The sequence below is a fragment of the Chenopodium album genome, chromosome 5 (assembly GCF_948465745.1).
Source record: "Chenopodium album chromosome 5, dcCheAlbu1.1, whole genome shotgun sequence".
NCBI lineage: Eukaryota > Viridiplantae > Streptophyta > Magnoliopsida > Caryophyllales > Amaranthaceae > Chenopodium > Chenopodium album.
In genome coordinates this window covers 11,636,670-11,656,695 of record NC_137838.1, presented here as the reverse complement: position 1 = coordinate 11,656,695, position 20,026 = coordinate 11,636,670, and the positions used below count along the sequence as shown (strand labels likewise).

Sequence of the window (20,026 nt, the reverse complement as noted above, 5' to 3'; positions counted from 1 at the left end):
TTGATTAGGCATGCAATAGCCCATTTACTACCTAAACAAGAATATTTGCTATATGGTGTAAAAAAAAAAAAAAAAAAGAATATTTGCTATATGGAAATCTTGTAGTAATAATTTTTCGGTAGATCAGAAAAATGCAATGTATGTATTAATGTATACTTAAAGATTAAAGCCTTTAAAGGTATAATTTTCTTAGTTTAAATAGCTAAAGAGATTTAACTTTTTCATAATAAAAACTATACACCATCATTTTTTCTTTTGTTCATAAAAGTGGTGAGAATGTGAGATGCCTCAGAGTCCACTATTCCATGATTCCGTCGACCGTCATTAGTGTTTAAATTGTACGGAATGCATAGTATTAATTATCCTAATTTAGGCCAATCTTCTTACAACAATCCAATTTGTCGGATTAGGTGTAGAATATATGGAATGTAGAGTAAATATATCTTAGTTTAGACAACTTGAGGTGGGAATTTTAGCTTAGTAAAAAATAGCTAAATTAATACTTGGCATTCTTTATATCTCATGATTGTTCACGTCTCTTTTGGGACTGTCATCAACTTTCAACAGTAGTTAAATTAATGATAAGCAGTTTTGTAAGTACATTTTGAAGGTTAATTTATGAAAATAATGTTACTTATTATATGGAGTATTGGACGATGTGAGAGTCTTGTTTTCAAAATATTCCAAGAGACTAAGGAAGTGTTTATAATTCAGGCAAAATTGGTTTTAATAATATCTATTTTTAGCCATTTATTTTAAATAATTCCAATTTTTGATTATTCTGGAATACTTTCAACTTTCGGGGGAAAGTGAGGGGGCGTATTTGTGTAACAGGTCCTGATCAATCAACAAAAGTCAACAGCCTATTACTCCGTATCTTAGGTTATTTGACACGTGTCAAGTTCTGATTGTTCCAATAAATAAAGACAATATCTAAAAAAAATAAAATAAAAAATAATTAAATCACCAACCCCCACCCCCTTCCCCGCAGGAAAAGTCAGCCCCCACCCCGAAACCTCTCCCCACCTTGAAAAACGTCGATTTGTCCTCCCTCACCCTCGAAACCTCCCTCGCCCCTTAAAATGCCCCATCCTCTTCCCTAACCCTTTAAATTGCTCTGGTCGAATTTGGGGGTGGGGGAAGGGAGGGGCAATTTTGAGAGTTGGGGAAGGGGAGGAGGACGTTTTACGAGGGAGCTAGGGGGGCATTTCAGGTGCGAGGAAGAGGGCTCTGGGTGGATTTAGGGGTGGGGTATGGGGTTTTAGGGTGGGGGCTGGGTTTTTCGATAGAGGAAGGGGAAGGGGAGGGGGAGGGGGAGGGGGTTGGGCTTTCCGATGATGGGAAGGGATTTGAATTGAACTTGTCTTACTTGAAATAATATTAAATAATTTTTTCAGTATATTTAATACAAATGAATTTTTTTCACTCTTCAAGACTCTGCATGCATTTTAGGTTTAGTTCAAGTAAGATAAGTTCAATTCATCAAATCAAATTTTAATAAAAATAATATAAGAAAAATATAGCCAAACCAAGCTAAAACAAATTCTAATTAGTTCATAATAATAATAATGAAAAATTTAATTTAGATATGTTTATATAAGTCCAGACAAGTTTAAATAATGAATTACGATGTGAAAACTATGTAAACAAAACAGAACTAAGGGCCTGTTCTCTTACGTTGAAATTCAGTTCAGTTCAATTTAGTTCAGTTCAGTTCAGCTCCTAATTTCCTTCTCTTATAAAATATTCATTTCAGTTCAGTTCAGTTCAGTTCAGTCAATGAGAACAGGCCCTAAGTCCCTTAATATATTAAGGGCATGTTCTCTTTAGATTATTTTCAGTTCAGTTCAGTTCTTAATTTCTTTCTCTCATAAAATATTTAGTTCAATTCATCAGCTTAATTCAGTTAATCAGAACAAGCACTAAAACCATACTTCGTAATCAACTATCCAATTAACATTGTGAACTAACAACAAAGAAATTAAGAAACTCACATACATAAAAGAAAAAACACCCACGGTGAGGGGAAAATTACTGAGATTTTAAATTGAAAACCTAGGAAGATCAGAGAAAGTATTTGAAGATTTTATTCTTTTTTGTTGTTTTTTTTTTTAATATTTAAATTTATTTGCTATTTGACTATATCTTGACTATATGTAGCCTTCTTCGATCTTCTTAGATAATTTTCATCCGCCATGTGTCAGATTTGTGTTTAAAATTGTCTTACATAATAATAATAATCCTAATAATGCAAACCTTCTTACAGAGTTACAGTACTCAAATTTTTTTTGTTTGGTAATAATGTCGATTTAGAGTAGTTTTTATCTTAGTTTAAACAACTTGAGAGTTTAAGCTTAGTAACAAAACCAAGTTCGTTTACTACTCTTGTTTCATATTATTTGCAATGATTTAACATAAAGTGTGATTAAAAAGTGTCTAATTGTTGTAAATAATACGAAACGGAGATAGTAAAACATTTTAGCAATATGATTTATTTTTTTCCCTTACGACAAATATTTTTCACAAAGTTTCATTACTTGGCCAGGGGTTACTCGGTCGGTTAGAAGTTACTTGGTCACTTAGAGGTTACATGGTCAAGGATTACTCGACTAGTCAGGGGTTACTTGGTCGATTAGGGGTTATATGGTCAAGGATTACTTGATCAATCAAGGATTACTCAGTCAAAAATTACTCGATCAGTCAAGGATTACTTGGTCAGAATTTACCCAGTGTGTGTTAGCCAACCATGCAGTGTAGCTGACCACACACAAAATTCCCTAAATGTTTTCAAGGTTGATTTTTATAAACAATATTGTTGGTAATAATACGGAGTAATATTATATGTGAGTTTTTTTAATACTTATTTTGAAGGAGTTTCATTGAAGTCTATTACTATGAATATTTGTTATATTATACAATGTACTTTCTTTAATTTGTTGTTTACCTTGCACAAAATTAAGAAAATGAAATAGAAAAAAAATTCCTTTGTTTAAAATAATTCTTAAACTTCTTAGATGATTTTCTTTGTTAGGGGGTAAGAAATATCAATATGTATTAGGAGTATCACCGTAGATATCAACAATTGGACCTTAAACATCATTAAAAGCTCAATGAAATTGCTAGCCATATCTTAGTTCAATAAAACAAAAATCTTATGACCATTCTTACATAAAACATCATACAAAGTTTGAATCTAAGAGTAGCTTAACAATTTTGCAATAAATTCTTCAATATTCCTATCAGAGCTACCACCTTCTTCCATTGCCTCTTTAGTGAGTTGCTTCCACTTTGTTGCATTACTTCTAATCTCTTTTGCACGCTCTCCTTCCATAACCTCTCGAATACTGAACTCTAATTCATCGGAATTCAAAAAACCCTGATCATCTACCTTAACTCTAACTCCGGTCCTCCAAAAATCAACTATACATTTGGCATTAGAAGGTTGATCGGTCCATTGTGGGAATGCAACCATTGGAACTCCTAAACTAACAGCCTCTAATGTCGAGTTCCATCCACAATGTGTCACAAAACAACCCAAGGCACGGTGAGCCAAAACCTCAAGTTGAGGGCACCAATTGACAATCAAACCTTTATTTGATATCTTTTCTTTGAAATTCAAAGGAAGCTTACTTTCTTCCAAAGCCCTAACAACCCATAGAAAAAACTTGTTACTTTTTTCCAAACCCTTTGCTATTTCTACCATTTGTTCACCTCCAAGGGAAGCCAAACTACCCATTGATATGTAGACCACAGAAGCAGTTTCTCTTGCATCAAGCCATTGGATACAAGCATCAGTTTGGGCTTTGAAAAGACTAAGACCATAGTCTTTATCATCTTCTAACCTCTTGTCCAAGTACATTGAAGGAATGCATGGTCCTATTGTTTTCACAGCCCATTGACTTGCCATCCAATCTACTACCTACAAATTCAATTAACACATAAAAATATTAATTTTATCAGTCTGGTTAGCTAATAAAGTGAACATAACCGGCCTTAAGTAACTATTTCAAACGACATGATCTAATAAGACCAATTCTAAATCAAGAGATTTTACATTCCCTCTAACAAGGCTAATATCCCATAATAAAATTGGAGTTATAGAGTCATTTAAAATTGCATAACCTTGATTATATATGATTATATTTCCTTTTTTGAGAAAAAAGGAACCCTTTATAAAAAAGGTGATGAACAACAAATGGTACTCCTCAATAGTACCACTAGTCCATAACTTTCCAGTTAACTCTTTCGGCCTTTCCACTCCACATCCCACTTCAAGATAAGGGCCTTGTAGGGTCTACCAAGAAAATATGAGCCATCTTAACTCGGAACCATATGTCCAATTTAACTTATTTAATCAAATATTTGCTAACTTTGAAAATGATTATGTTTGATCATATTTTATTTTTGTTTCTATATTACAAATGTTAAATGTATAAAACTTTACATTAAATTAAATTAAAAGTACACATTAGTATGAATATTTTTTTGGGTATGATTCTTTATCTTAAAGATTAGTGTACAATAAAATGTCATATTAGAATATTTGATCACGAAGTGAACGTAGCCTCAATTTTCTTTTTGCTAATACTCCATATTTGACAAATAAAATTGCACTTTCTCTTAGACACTATAGAAATTGAGACTTTATTTCAATTTCTCACAAATTTTTCAATCATAATCTTCCTAACTAATTACGTCCACATTAAGCAAAAAAGACGTTATATTTAGGAATAGCGCTGAAGAAGTATATCAATGAAGGATTATAATAAAAAAAAAAAAAAAAATTCAAACTTTGACTCGGTATATATTCCAATCAAACATTTAGAAACAAAGCAAGCATAGTAGTATAATGGAACAAGCAAAATTCATACAATCCATTTTATCTTGATCTTTATTTAGACAGAAAATCCTATTTCCACAACAGAATGTCAGTATTATTTTTTGCATTAAATTAGATAGTCAAGGAAACCATACTCTTAAATTAACTTTATATTTCACTCCTAATATATATGCTTTTACATTACTAAAAATCATACCTTGATCTCCAACACATCCATGGTATTAACAAACAAACAATTCACCTCCTCCAAATTTGAGAATTGATCCAACAAAACCTTGACCAAAGCATTTGCATATAAGCTAGGAGTTGAAACAAAGCTAGGCAAATCATCAACCCGTAACAATGACCCGATTGAAGGCAGAGACACAAGATCCGACCCGCTTAGAGAAGTGATCAAATCACCTTTATAAGCATGGTAGTAAATAGAATTAACCACACAAGATTGTGTAAAAAAAGGAGCTCCTTCAAGTCCACTCTTTTTTACCACTTGTAACACCCAAGGCATAAAAGCATCATAAATAACCATTTTTGGTGTAGGGTAAAAATTTATGCTATTTTGCTTGTAATAGTCAAGAAGTTTAAACAAGCTAAGGGATATAGACACCCTTAGACGATTAAGGTATGCTTCTACGTCTACTTTATCGGGTTCTTCCTCATAACCATCATATACACGTACAAACTCGATGTTACACGAGGAATCACCCGTGGTTTGGGGGCATAATCGATTGGAGATACTTGTGGTGGTGATTACGGTGACTTTAAGGCCTTTAGAAGCTAAGCGTTTTGAGAATTGAAGCATAGGGTTAATGTGGCCTAGTAAAGGGTATGAGAGTACTAAAACATGAGCTCCTTTAATTGGTTTTTGATAAACTTCACCCTCCATTACACACCAATGTTTATGAAGTAATAATAATTCTATGATATTTCTCTCTTTTCTTATTTATATGTGTATGTAAATTGGTTCTTGATATAGGATAGTTATTTGTCAATTTTCATGCATGTTTAAGTTATGCCACGTTCTAATATTAAACGAATAAGAAGCCAAAAGCTAAGAGAAGTAACGTTTAATTTGAGGGTGGAAGGATAGTAAGTATACCTAAGTAACAATGTCCCAAAATATTTGGGAACCACCAACTTATGGAAATAGGTAGTAACTTAGCTCATTAGCTCTTGCAAGTTGATTTAATAATTTCTTTTGTTCCTAATCCTAGTTTGGGAATCATTAAGTGGTAAGATTGATAATTAAGGTTTAATTAGCTTAATAGCCTTCAAATTATTGACAATACTTTAACAAATTTATGTATATAGTAAGTGATGTCTTGAAACTTCCTAAAAAAAAAAAAAAGGCGATATCTTGAACCGTGAATGTTACGAAGTATCGTTTAAATTAACAAAAATTACTTACTTATTCTAGTATTCACTGGCCTAGATACCTCCTAAATTGCGATACAATTTTGTCTACATACAATGCATAGCAATCGTATTCATGCCAATCAAATATCAACACATTCATGGTTTGGAGTTAGAATCCTTTATAACATTTAACTAGAGAAGATAATAGTGATGTTGATTACGAAACCTCACATATTTGCTTTACAAATTTAAATTGCACATATATACAACGGTTTTTTTCCTAGCTTGCTTGACTTTACAATAAAGACAGTAATATATTAGGTAGCTAGAGAAATATTTCATAGAAAGACAAGAAAATTGTAACACGTAAATTTGCAAGGAAAATAGGCTTGTGATAAGTTAGGGACCATTGTTCAACAGTTTGTTGCCATTCCCTTTTTAAACACTCAATCTTATCCAAGAACATAAAATATGTTCAACGTTTAATAATTATATGTTTGGAATAGCATTATTTAGAGTAGATCATTATAATATTATATATAATCCAAATATAAGGTCATTTTTTTTAATTATTTTTTTTAGGAAAAGGTCATGCTTTTTTTTAATATACTGTATCAAACTAGCTAGCACAGTATTCCTTACACATTTATTTGATCTATCTATACTTACTACTATGTGATAAATTAGAAGGTGTTTCTAAAAACGTCGATATGCCACGTAGTTCTTTTTGTATAGGATTCGAACCCACAACCTTTTATAACAAAGGTGGTTATTTAATCAACTAAGCCAATTACCTACTATGTTAATAATATGTAAACAAATATACATAAGTGCAAACCACAAGGTATAACTGTAAAAGAAAGGACTCAAAAAATAACTCAATTTTTGTTTGACGATCACAATTTCAATTTTGAAAAGCCTTTAAAAAAATTTATCGATTAAACGGCTACAACAGTAGCAATCCGGGGCAACGCCCGGGCTGCTCACTAGTAGAGTTATGAGAACAAGATCTTAAATGACATTAAAAGTAATTAAAAATAGGGATTATTTTGATAAATAATTTAATAAGAATTATGTAAAGAATGTAAGATTATTACATGAAGTTGATTAGATGCGTGAATTATACATGCAGTCATGCACCATGCATGTCAATTTTCTTCACGGTAAGCATTTATGTTAAATTATACTCTTTTGTTTCATAATATAGTGCACACATTGTCTATGTCATTTATATAATAAAATATGCTTATAATGCTTTACTTCGTATTATTCATCAACTTAGCAAATATGGCCTTAAATTCTGGAAAGCTACGCATGACATTATTAAATAAATTGATGGACGATGTCAGCCTTGAAAGTTGATATCAAGGTGCAAAGAACGACAAAAATATTGGGAAATTGTCGTTGCTAAAATTAAATGACTACTCCACAAGCTAAAATTGAGTGAGCATATAATGACAAATCATTTTTGGCCACATATATATGTTGGGTTTTGAATTAGGTTTAGTGCCATTTTAATTTTTGTAAGTCATTTAAATTAAGTGGTTGCTAATATACAAAACCCTTGTGATAGCATTGATTTATATATTATTAATCTACATTAGTTAGTTTACTACTACATTTAGAACATCCGTTTTTATATGTGTTTTTGTGGTGATGTTTATAAATCGACAAGAGTGAATAAATAAAATTAGTAATAAAGTTAAGTAAGAAATGATAAATGATGGGATGTGTGATGAAGGTATGAGTTATGGAATCTTGAATTGAATTATTGACGATGAAGGATGACCAAACTGATATTGTCAATTTATTTCAAGAGCTTTCATAGTGGACGGAAAGAGCTAATCTAGATGAAGGAGACGAAATTCATATGGGTGGGTAACTTGAATTAAATTGAGTTTTAAGTTGGGTAAGAGACTAAGAGTGAAACATAGCATTTGTCTTTCATTCGATACTTTTGAATCTTTTCAATTATAAGTATTAAGATGAGTTATCCGCAAAACAAAAAAAGGTGAGTTTAATGTTTTTGTAGTTCAACCATCACAGTCAAATTTGTCCAAAAAAAAAATCACAATCAAAAGGTAGTGGGTTTAACTATAGCGGGATACAATTAGTACAAATTAGATAGAGTGTCACGTAATGAGCATAGTGCATACATATGTTATATCGCTCTTTTCAATTATAAGTATTAAGTTGAGCAGCATAATGTTTATATTGAAATTTAAGTGTGCAAGGGTAATCTAGCGACAATAAGTACCTTTTAAAAATATTTTTTTTTTACATTTGAGAAACGCGATTCAAATATTACCTACTATCGAAATCAATACCTTGTTCAAAATCCCTAATTTTTCCAACAAATATTTTGACCTACTTATGGTATACCACCGAACATGACATTAATATTGTGTTTGGCCTGGGATATTTTTATTGAAAGTTATGGAGAGCGCACTAAAAAAAACCTTAATTAAGATCCGCTAATAATGCATGGAAACCTTAATTAAGATCCGCTAATAATGCATGGATTTCCACTGAATTCAAAATTATTGAATCTATCATGATGATTGTTCAAGATTAGCCATTCATGTGCAGCCTGATAATGCAACCTCATTTGATTTCACATTTGCACGTTCTAATCTTTGCATGCAATGATGCATTAAATGTCGGTTACGAAAGAGGCTCAATGTAACATTGACACATTGTCATATTAATCATAAACTTTTAAAATGAAATGTATCCTCAATGAGTTATGACACACTCATATATTACCTATATTTTTTATTAGTCGACATATTTTGACTTTTGCACTATTCCACACTCTTCTTTGACCGTGTTTTGAACTTTATAGTTTATACATAATGAAAAATATAGTTATGTGACATCTTGTTAGATTCGTCACAATATATATTTTCAAAATATCAATTTTTTTTATAACTTTTGCTTATCGACAATTATAGATATTAATGGTCGAATTTGTGCATTGGCAAACGTGACTAAATAAACATGTCAACTAAAAAAAAACGGAGGAAGTATAAGTTTAATTACAGTGCAAAATCTAGATAGTATTTATAATTTCTAGATAAAATAAGTTGTACCAAATAGCTACCTATAGTTGTCCCAAAACTAATTAAAACTTACTCCAACTTAGTAAAATATTGTAAAGTCAAATTAATATACAACCAAGACACAAAAAATTTGTTGATCAATTGGGCTTTTGGCTGCATAGAAAATTTGAAACACAATATTATCTTCATCACAAATCACAATGACCCAATTTATTCCGAGTAGTCATTACTTTAAATTTAATTAATTAGGAGGAAAACTAAAAAACTACTCCATACCCTATCCATCCTACTTTATTCATTAATTAAATCAATATAGTCCACATAACAGTAGGGTAGGATTAAGTCACTTTGCATACTCTTAACTTTATTTATTTATATATATATATTTTTTTTTGTTGGGTGCAATCAACTAAAAACTTTATAATGTGGGGTTATGTTAACCTTAAAATAACAAACTGTTTAAATGTGATCTATTATTTAGAGACTGGCAATATTTAAGAATAAAGTTATAAAAATCATTATTCATCGACGGTCTGACAGAACGAAGTAATAAAAATCTAGTATCAAGATTCAAGAACCAAAATTGCACAAACATACCTTACTCTCAAGGCCATCAAAAGTGTTGAAAAATCGCCAATCAGCATCTCCACAATTCGAAAATTGATTAATCACAAGCTTCTCTAAACTAGGATGCAAACCAACACGACGAACAAAAGATGGCACGTCCCGTGCATCAAAAGTCATCCCAGGAACACAAATTTCCGGCCCTTCAACTGGTATACTCAATATACCTTGATGAACTTGATAAAATATCAAGCTAACTAGGCAAGATTGCGTAAAGAAAGACGCCCCTTCGATGTCGAATTTCTTAGCTATATCCAAAGCCCATGGAATGCCGGAGTCATACACAAGACACCTAACATTATGACCAATTCCAATTTTATGTTCAACTAGTTGAGTTAGGCTCTTTGGTGCAACAACATCAAATTTTTTCATGTATTCTTCGACGGTTCCCGGTGTTGCGGCCTCGGTGCTACCATCGGATATGGTTTCTATGGTGATTGAGCTTGATTTTAAGTCATGGAATTTAGAGGAAAAGGAAGAAGTGGTGGCTAGTGTAACATTTAGGCCTCTTGAAGCAAGTTGTTTAGAGAATTGTAGCATGGGATTTATGTGACCTTGAATTGGATAAGGGAATACTATAACATGCACTTCACTACCCATATTTGCTTTGGATTCCATCATTTTGATTTTGTGTTTTGTATTAACAATAGTTTTTGGTGGTCATATCATACATAGCTATATATTTATGAAGGATGTTGGTTAATGTTGGACACTAGGTTATCCGCCGTATTGAGATTTCATAGGTGGATACCTATTCCATATAAAATACTTTTTATTGTATTTGTTTTTAGTTGACACGTTTTGACTTTATGCACTATTAATTCATATAGCACACCTTTAACTTTGTTTTGTGATTTAGGGCGTGTTCGGCGCTAGCGTTTGAGTAGCTTTTAGTGGTTTGACCAAGTCAAACCACTACTCAACAAAAAATGTGAGTGTTTAGCAAATTAATGGTTCAAGTAGCTTTTATTGGCGGAGGTAGCTTTTATTAAAAGTTAGGATTATTAGCTTTTTGAAATTAGAGGTAGCTTTTGAAGTAGCTTTTGAAAATTTAATGCATAGTTTTAAAAATAAAATATTGATTCTTAAATGTAACAGCTAGTCAACCACTACTTTACCGAACAATCATACCTAAATTATCTTTTTTTCACGGCTAACAGCTATCTCCACAGCTACAGCTACCTTCACAGCTATATTTTGCCGAACATGCCCTTAATGCTTTAAAATCATAATCATGTGGGGTTATATTAGATTCGTTTCAACTTTTATTTTTCAAATATAAAATTTTTACTATTTTTGCTAATACATATAAAGAAATTTACATACTTCGTATAAAAGTTTGTAGTGATAAAATTGTCTAACTGAAACATGTCAACTAATATAAAACGAAGGACATAAGTTTTTTGTGTGAAAACTAAAGAAGCGGTCTTACTTATACTAGTCAGATCATGGGGATATTCTAAACAGTAATTCAACAATAGAAATTTCATTCTTGTTTTAAAGTTTTTTCTAACTATGATTGTTTATAATGAACAAGTTCCAAAAACAAGGATTAAAAGCAAAAAGATGAACATATAAACAAGGAGTAGTATAATAGTTTATTTTTCAATCCTGTTTTGTATCCGAGTAATAAACAATTTCCCCGTATTCTTTTACTTCAAATGTTATATTTTTGAGGGATCACAAGGTTCTATTTGATAAGGCAAAATATATTCAAATGATAAGATCATGTCAAAGTCGTCTCAACATACTTATTGATAATAAAATACATTAATCATTGAAGTCAAATTATTTTGATCAAATAGAGAACATAGGAGGTATAAAATCACTCTATTTTTAAGATTAAAAAGGTATTTCATTTCTACATAAGGAACCATAAGGGCAATGGGCAATGGGCAATGGGCAATGGCGAATTTTGGGCCAAAACTTAGGGGGTTAAGGTTTGATACTTAAACTTTTTGCTCAAATAAGACCAAGTATAATACTCCGTACTACTTAACAACAATGCTACAACTCGTAGTATTATATTACTTATAACCAACAATTCAGAAAAAGTGAAGGGGGAGGGGAGGGTTTAATCAATTACATGAGAACATAAATTTTCAAGAAATTTGCATTTTTTACATTCAACCTAACGAGTCCTTAGGTCCTGATCTTATTATATTATTTTCAGTTCAGTTCAACTCTAATAAGTTCAGTTCAATTCAGTTTAGGTCAGTTCAGTTTAGTTCAGCTCCTAATTTCCTTCTCTCATAAAATATTCATTTCAGTTCAATTCAGTTCAGCTCTAATAAGTAATAAGTTCAGTTCAGTTCAGCTCATTTAAGTCAATAAGAAGATTGAGAAGAGGCCCTTAATCTATAATATGAATATATGATGCATCAATGAGAAGGAAAAAAATAAATTAATACTATAATTTTTTGACAAGAAGACACAATAATAATAATTAAACTACGAAGTACGGAGTACTCTAATTAAGGGTCTATTCTCTTTAGCTTAATTTCAGTTCACCTCCAATTAGTTCAATTCAATTCAGTTCAATTCAACTCCTAAATTCCTTCTTTTATAAACAATTTGTTTCAATTCAGTTCAGCTCTAATCAATTCAGTTCAATTCAGACAAATTCAGTAAATTAGACGAGGGAGCCCCAGTTCATCTTTATGATGAACAAAAAACATTTATCTAGTGGCAATTCCGTAAATAAATTAATATAAAATCTCAGTCATCATGGTGTTTCTGTAAATAAATCAACATTATTATGGTCTACATTTGACAAAATTTTTTAATTTATTTACAAAAATACTACTAGATAAACGTATTTTTGTTTATCATGTACTACCTCCGTTAATAGTTATGTGCAACTTTGGGGGAGTTCACGGTTCACGATGCAAAATTTGATAATGGTGATTAATGTATTCTAGGGGTATGTAATTAAGGTGGAGAGAGAATGTTAGGATAATTAATCCATCACCACTGTCACCAAGACCAACACCACCACAACCACCAGCCAACACCACCACGGCCACCACCAAGACCAGCCAACACCCTAACACCACCACCGCCTTCAATTCACAACGACAAGCCAACAGTCCAACACCACCAACACCACAATCGCCTTCACCAACACCACCGCCGACTTCACTACCAACACTACCAACCTACAAAACCAACTCCACTACCAACCCCCGACCACCACCACTACCAACCCCCATAAAACCACCACCATTGCCAACGAAAAACCACCCTAAACCCACCCCCACGAAAAACAAAACCCAGCAAAATTCAACCACCACCACTGCCAAATTCAACCACCACCACTACCAACCCCCACAAAACCACCACCACCCTAAACCCACCCCCACGAAAAACAAAACCGACAAAATTCAACCTACCATTCTCACGGAACACCCTATAGATCTAACGGAAACCACATGCGAACTCATCACCACCACTCCAACAAATCCATCACGAATTGAAGTTCTTGAAAGGTGAAAAAAGAGAAAGAAGATCTCAAATCCATGAAACCCACTACAAATTTTTTGAAAGTTGAAGAGAGAGAAAGAAGATTAAAAAAAAGATGAAGAGAGATAATGATGTTGAAAGAGGAGAGAGAAAATATGGGGAAAGATGAATGGAGATGAAGATGAAGATGAATGAAGATGAGGATGAATGTAGATGGTTTTGGGTTCATTGAGTGGAAGATGAAAAGTTGATGAGTTAGATTGGGTTGGTGGGGTGAAAATTGGGTGAGAAATTAATGTTTAATTAAATCTGATTATAGTTAGTAAATTGTGTTTTAATTTTTTTAACGAGGGTAAAATTGACATTTGACTAATTTTTTTTTACTAAAAGAGGAAAGAAATATTTTTGTTGTTTATAATACTTAGCGGATAAAATGGCAAAAGTTGCACATAACTATTAACAGAGGTAGACCCAAATCTAATAAACACATAAGTGAGGTCTGACACTCTAACTTACCAAATGGCCGGCAGACAAAAAGTCAAAAAGGAACATAGACCCATGATTCCATGAAGCATGCCCCCTTTGTTGCTAATGGTAAGTGCTTAGTTGTTTCATTTAGCAAAAAAGTCATGAAAATGATAGTAATAGATTAATAATAAAACGAGATTTATGGCCATTAATTAAGGGGACCAAATCCTCTCCACTAGTGTAATATCATAAGTAAAACGTATTCAATAATTGATGCGATCTTGGCCGTAAACTTACGCAATGAGTGATCTACTTTCCATTATTTTTCGTAGTTTCATTTATTTCATTGTTAAAATTTTAAAAATACTTTTAACTTTTATTTATTTATGTATTTTTATTTTAGGGTAATGCTATATATAGCCCTTAGGGCTACATATAAGCATTAAATATACCCTTGAAAATTGTATAAAATTAAGAATTCATGACAAAAACACGCGCAATTCAGTGTAATTAGTGTGTTTTTGTCATGATTTTCAAAATTTAAACAATTTTCTAAAGTATTTTTAATGCTTATATATAGCCCTTAGGGCTATGTATAGCATTTTCCTTTATGTTATTGAGCTAGATCTAAAAAATGTGTTAACATTATCAACCATAGAAGACCTAAGATGAGCTCTATTCAGCTAATGACATCAGCCAATTGCTATTCCCTTCGTCCCTTAATTAAATTCCTAATTCTAGCATTTATTTCTTACAATTAGGGGTGAACATGGTCTGGTTTGGTGCGGTTTGAGTATAAACCAAACCAAACCGCAAAATACGGTTTGGTCAATTTTCCAAACCAAACCAAACCATATTAATATTGAAACCAAACCAAACCAAACCGTAATAATGCGGTTTGGTTTGCGGTTTATGATAAGACGACATTTTTTCCTAAAAATTGTCAAATATTAATAAATTATAATAAAATTCAAATAATTAGCCCAAACGGATTAAATTACACTACAAAGTTTTAATAAAATAGCAACCAACTAATCAAGTGCTAACACAATCACACATAATAAAAATAATACATAACAAATTACAATGGAAAAAAACATAATACATTTGTCCAAAAAAAAAAAAAATCATACTACATTATAGTTTTTAATAATTGGCAGCAACTTGACAACATCAGGGGCTACATTATGCGATATCAATGATTGCCGGAGCTAAACTGATCTTGGAGTATAGTATTATACTGAATTACTGACCGTCTTCTAATGATTTTTCATGTTTTTTATTATTTTTTTCTTTTTAAAAATATATAATAACTATTTTAATTTTTATAAATATTATATAAATATTAAAATGCGGTTTACTGGTTTACGGTTTGGTTTGGTTTATAATTTTTGAAAAACCAAACCAAACCGCAAACCGTATTTCCCAAAAAATCGAAACCAAACCGTATTTTTCCAAACCGTAAACCAAACCAAACCGCTAAAATGCGGTTTGGTTACGGTCCAGACCAAACTCTGTACAGCCCTACTTACAATAAAGAGAAGTAGGAATCTAATTAAGGGACAGAGGGAGTAGTTTTAAAAGTTTGTTGGATGAACAAAGCTATGTTCAGTTCACTAGATCCGATTTAATTTTTATTCAATCAAATGTGCTCTAATTCAACTTTCATTAAATTTGATCAAATTTTGATTTTATTTGTACACTAATTTTGGAGATAAGAAATTATCAAATGAGATGATATTTGATTTGTATTAATATGAATATTTCAAATAAGAGAATTTTGTATATAATTTTCTTAATTATTAAAATTAAAGATATTTAACACAAAATAAGATAAGCTAAAATCAACATACCGCTAGTATAAAAACCCTTCTTTAGTTTAAGCAATAGTAACACCAAAAGCAGAATTGATAGAAAAATAGCAATCCTTTTATTATACAGTTGGATGCACATAGAGGTAGTGGATACATGCACCTAAAGGTAGTTTTTTTTCCTTATATGATATTTTTTCTTGCTTATTTTAATATTTTTTAAATAAGGAAAAAAAAAAACCCTTTTATACACCTTGTATATAATTTTTAGATAGATAGTGTTTTAGAAGTTCAAAATCATTTCCAACTACATCTCATACCTGTAGCAATTAAGGGTCCAATTTATATAGCATTGAAATTTGAGCTTAATTAACTAGTATGCATTAATTTGAATTAATTAATAGTACTCGTATGTACTAAAACACATTATCAAATGATAATTATTAGCACGTACTATTTATTATTTAATCCAAATGGACTATTAAGACCTTAAGATTTTAGATATGAACTCATCTATGTTCCTATCCGAAGATCCACCCTTAGACATTGCTTTTTTCATCAAATCCAACCATTTCTTAGCATTTTCAATGAACTCCACCCTTTTTTCTTCCATGACTTCAATTATACGTTCCACGATTTCCTCTCTTCTTATAAGTCCTTCCTCGTTGACCTTCACTCTTACTCCTACTTTCCACAAACCCTCAACTAACTTAGCAACCATAGGTTGATCAGTCCATTGTGGCATTCCTATCAAAGGGACGCGCAAAACCAATGCCTCTAATGTCGAGTTCCAACCACAATGAGTAAAGAAACATCCGATTGCCTCACTAGAGAGTACCTCTAGTTGTGGACACCATCTTACTATTAGGCCTTTCGCGGCCAACTCATCAGCAAAGCCATTTGGAAGCTTGTGCTCCTCGGAAGCTCGAACCACCCACAAGAAGTGGTATTTGCTTTGCTTCAACCCCCATGCCAATTCTTCAATTTGAGCCTTTGTTAGACATGCCATGCTACCAAATGAGACGTACACTACTGATTTCGGTGACTTTGTGCTTAACCACTTGGTGATAGGAGTAGGGTCAATGGGATAGAGACTTAGGCCATATTCTTTGTCATGTGGAATTCGTTTGTCCACGTAAAATGATGGAATTGTTGGGCCAATTGTTAACAACGGACACTCTTTGGACATAACATCAACTATCTGAGAAAAAAAAAAAAGGTTTGACATAAGTTAATAAACATGTGACAAAGTTAAATTCTACATATGTAGTGACCCTAGCTCTACTATTTTATGTATTCCAACTTTCAAGTTGTGTGTTTTCTTTATAAAAGTTACATATTGTCATAGACTCATAGTGAAACCCTCTGTTACATTTAATAACTATATCTAGTGACCTTGTCGTTATGTAGACATTCACGGGGGTTACACTATATATGGAGAGTGTGCCTAACTGATGTGCTAAAAAACGTTCTGTTACAGGTTTTGGGCACCATTTTGTTCTTAAAGACCCAAATTGAACTCGTATTTGGAAAAAACAGAAAAAGTAACGCAAATGCATAATTTTGTGTATATAACATGTCTCAATTTGTGTCTTTATTTTCTTAGCTGCGGAAATTGATTGAGAAAGGTTTTGGGGGTCATTTTAGTCCTTTAAGAACCAAATTGAGGTCAAAATTGAGAAAAAAAATGTAATTACCTGGTTTTACATTTTTCTGGTTTTACATTTTTTTTTTGGTCAAATATGAGCTCAATTTGGTTCCTTTCTGTCCAAAATGCCTTCCCCAAACCTTTAATACATAGAACATTTTTCAGCACATACATAAGTTGAAAAGTAAATGTTAATAGGTGGAGAGTGGCCCCACCAACGGTGATTAATACTTCCTCCGTTTTCTTTTAGATGCGACACACACTTTTTCACGGTATTTAAGAAATGTGGGGTTCACATGATATAATACACTTTAAAATGGGATGAGTGGTTGTAAGGAGTGTAATTTAGTGGGCCATGTGCTTTAAATAAGGGAAATAGTAAAGATGGGCACGGGCCGTGCCGGCACGGGCCCGGCACGACTCCGGCACGGCCCGGCACGGGCACGGTGGCCGGCACGGCACGGCACGGCGGCACGCCGGCGTGCCGTGGGCCGTGCCGTGAACAACTTTTTTGGGACCGGCACGGGCACGGCCCGTGGCACGGCGGACGGCACGGTGGCCGGCACGTGGGCCGGCACGCCGGCACGACCCGCCGGCACGGCACGTGGCACGGCCCGGCACGGCCAGGCACGGCTAGGCACGGCCCGGCACGGCCAGGCACGTAGTATTTTTTTTTTATTATATGCATTTTTGTTTTTAATTCGTTTTTTTTAACATTTATTTTTTTTTTTAAGAAAAAAAAAAAAAAAAAAAAAAAAAAATTAAAAACGGCACGGTTTGGCCCGCGGCCCGGCACGGCACGGCCCGCTAGGCACGTGGGCCGTGCCGTGCCGTGGGCTGGGGTGTGCCAATCCCAGGCACGGCACGGCACGGCACGCCGCGGAGCCGGCACGGCACGGCACGGCACGGGCACCACCCCGGCACGGCCAGGCACGGCCCGCGGCGGCACGGGCACGGCCCGTGCCCATCTTTAGGAAATAGTATAGTTTTTCCATAAAGTAACTTTCCTTTTATAGTGTGTTGCAAGTATTGTGACATTTCTTTTTTAGGGAAGTGTTGCAAGTAAAAGAAAATGGAGGAAGTAGAAAATAGTAACCTTGCTAACGGCTACATAATGGCGGCGAAGTGACTGTATAATTGTTAACTGTACCAGAGGGTTACAATGTGTATTCCAAAAAGATGGGACATAACTTGAAAAACGCTATACTAAAGGGTCACTATGTAGAATCCCAACCCCCGGGTGTTTTCTAATGTATTATTATTGAAGTCAATGATCAAAGTTAATATGTGCAATTGAATAGTATAAAAGTCAAATTATTGTAATTTTAAAGAGTTTTATAACAATAAAAGGTATTGTAGTGTATGCAAGTCTGTTTCACCATGATCCACCACCTAATTAATGTATAATTTCTCCATTTTTATTTACTTGCAACATAACATTGTCGGAGAAAGGGGTTCCCTTGCCTTCCCCCACTTTCTCGAAATGTCTAGCCACCCTTCATCTTGCCTAAATGTGTCAATTCGAATGTCCGGATCGAATTTGATGAGGTCAGGTCAATTTTTTAAGTTGAGTCAAGCTAGATTATTGTATCTGCTCAAGTTAAAATCTGAATTGAATATTTTTTTGGCAGGATCGGGTGTGATTTTGACACAGCTAATCCTACCTAAGCAAATTATTATATATATATATATATATATATATATATATATATATATATATATATAAAACAAACAAACAAACAAAAAAAACACTAATGACACTGTCCTCCTATATCCCCTTAATTTTGTTGGTGCATGCTAAAAAATCATGACTCCTATTTATTCTCCTTTTCATTTTTTAGGGTAAAATAATTTAAATGAATATATGGTAACAAAGTTCATAAATTTCATCTCTATTCTAAAAATAGGTGAATAATACTCGTATATTTCTTAGTTGTTCTCGAGTAAATAAATTTAAGGGACCTCTTCGTCCCCCTCATTTTTTATTTTTTTATTCTTATATTATACTTCGTATGAGTTTATCAGATTACACACAAAATAATTTTTGAAAACGTGGATCAGGTAAATTTCAGTAATAAGTTGTACATGATATCAACAATAATTCTAATTCACTTGACCAAAAACATGCATATACATTACCTCTTCCTCCAACTCCTAGACAGTGTTGACAAGCACAAAGTCAGCCTCATCTAAATTGGAGTATTGGTTCAAAACCAACTCAAGGTAAGCTGGGTAAGATTCCGGTGAGCTAACAAAAGACGGTAAGTCGCCGACATTCAACGGAGGCAACCCGGGAAGATACACCTCCGGTTGCGAAGAAACCGGCATCGAAAACTTCCTATGGTAAACCAAGTAAAAAATATAATTTACCCCACATGGTTGGGTAAAAAAAGCAGCCCCAAATATTCCATATTTCTTAGACATTTAGACCCCACGGTAAAAATGCATCATACATTATACACGTTATAGGGTCATGTGTACCAAGATGTTCCTCAATAAGGTCTCCTAGGGCTTGAGACCCGACGGTCTCAAACCTAGCAAGGTACGCGGCAGCACTCTCTGCCCCTGCTACGAGGCTAACATGGTTGTCGGGTTTAAGGTTTATGGTGGTGGAGATGTGCTTAGTGATGGCTAGGGATGCTTTGACACCTTTGGAGACTAGACGTCTACAAAATTGTAGCATGGGACAAATGTGTCCTTGAACTGGGTAAACCACTGCTAGAACATGGGCTCTATGTTTTTGTGTGATATTTTCCAT

General features: G+C 33.4%; 2 protein-coding genes and 1 pseudogene across 2 annotated transcripts; all 3 read right to left on the bottom strand.

The window, feature by feature from the left end:
• Positions 1-3,045: 3,045 nt before the first annotated feature.
• LOC145630442 (UDP-glycosyltransferase 74E2-like) lies at positions 3,046-10,589 on the bottom strand. The gene is made up of 2 exons (XM_081682698.1): positions 9,853-10,589; positions 3,046-3,919 (listed from the first exon to the last, which is right to left on the bottom strand). Exons 1-2 carry the CDS (start codon positions 10,498-10,500, stop codon positions 3,194-3,196), a joined length of 1,374 nt encoding a protein of 457 aa, XP_081538824.1. The 5' UTR covers positions 10,501-10,589; the 3' UTR covers positions 3,046-3,193.
• Positions 5,031-5,723, bottom strand: LOC145631255 (mogroside I-E synthase-like). Its single transcript, XM_081683346.1, has one exon. The coding sequence runs from the start codon at positions 5,721-5,723 to the stop codon at positions 5,031-5,033; it is 693 nt and encodes a 230-aa protein (XP_081539472.1).
• A 2,163-nt stretch (positions 10,590-12,752) lies between the features above and the next one.
• On the bottom strand, positions 12,753-20,026 carry LOC145632582 (UDP-glycosyltransferase 74F2-like; annotated as a pseudogene).

Excerpts from the sequence above, each read along its gene's own strand:
- LOC145631255 (XM_081683346.1), bottom strand. The coding sequence starts at position 5,723 with ATGGAGGGTGAAGTTTATCAAAAACCAATTAAAGGAGCTCATGTTTTA.
- LOC145630442 (XM_081682698.1), bottom strand. The coding sequence starts at position 10,500 with ATGATGGAATCCAAAGCAAATATGGGTAGTGAAGTGCATGTTATAGTA. Across the intron at positions 3,920-9,852 it reads TTGATGGCCTTGAGAGTAAG|GTAGTAGATTGGATGGCAAG; the intron begins GTATGTTTGTGC and ends TTGAATTTGTAG.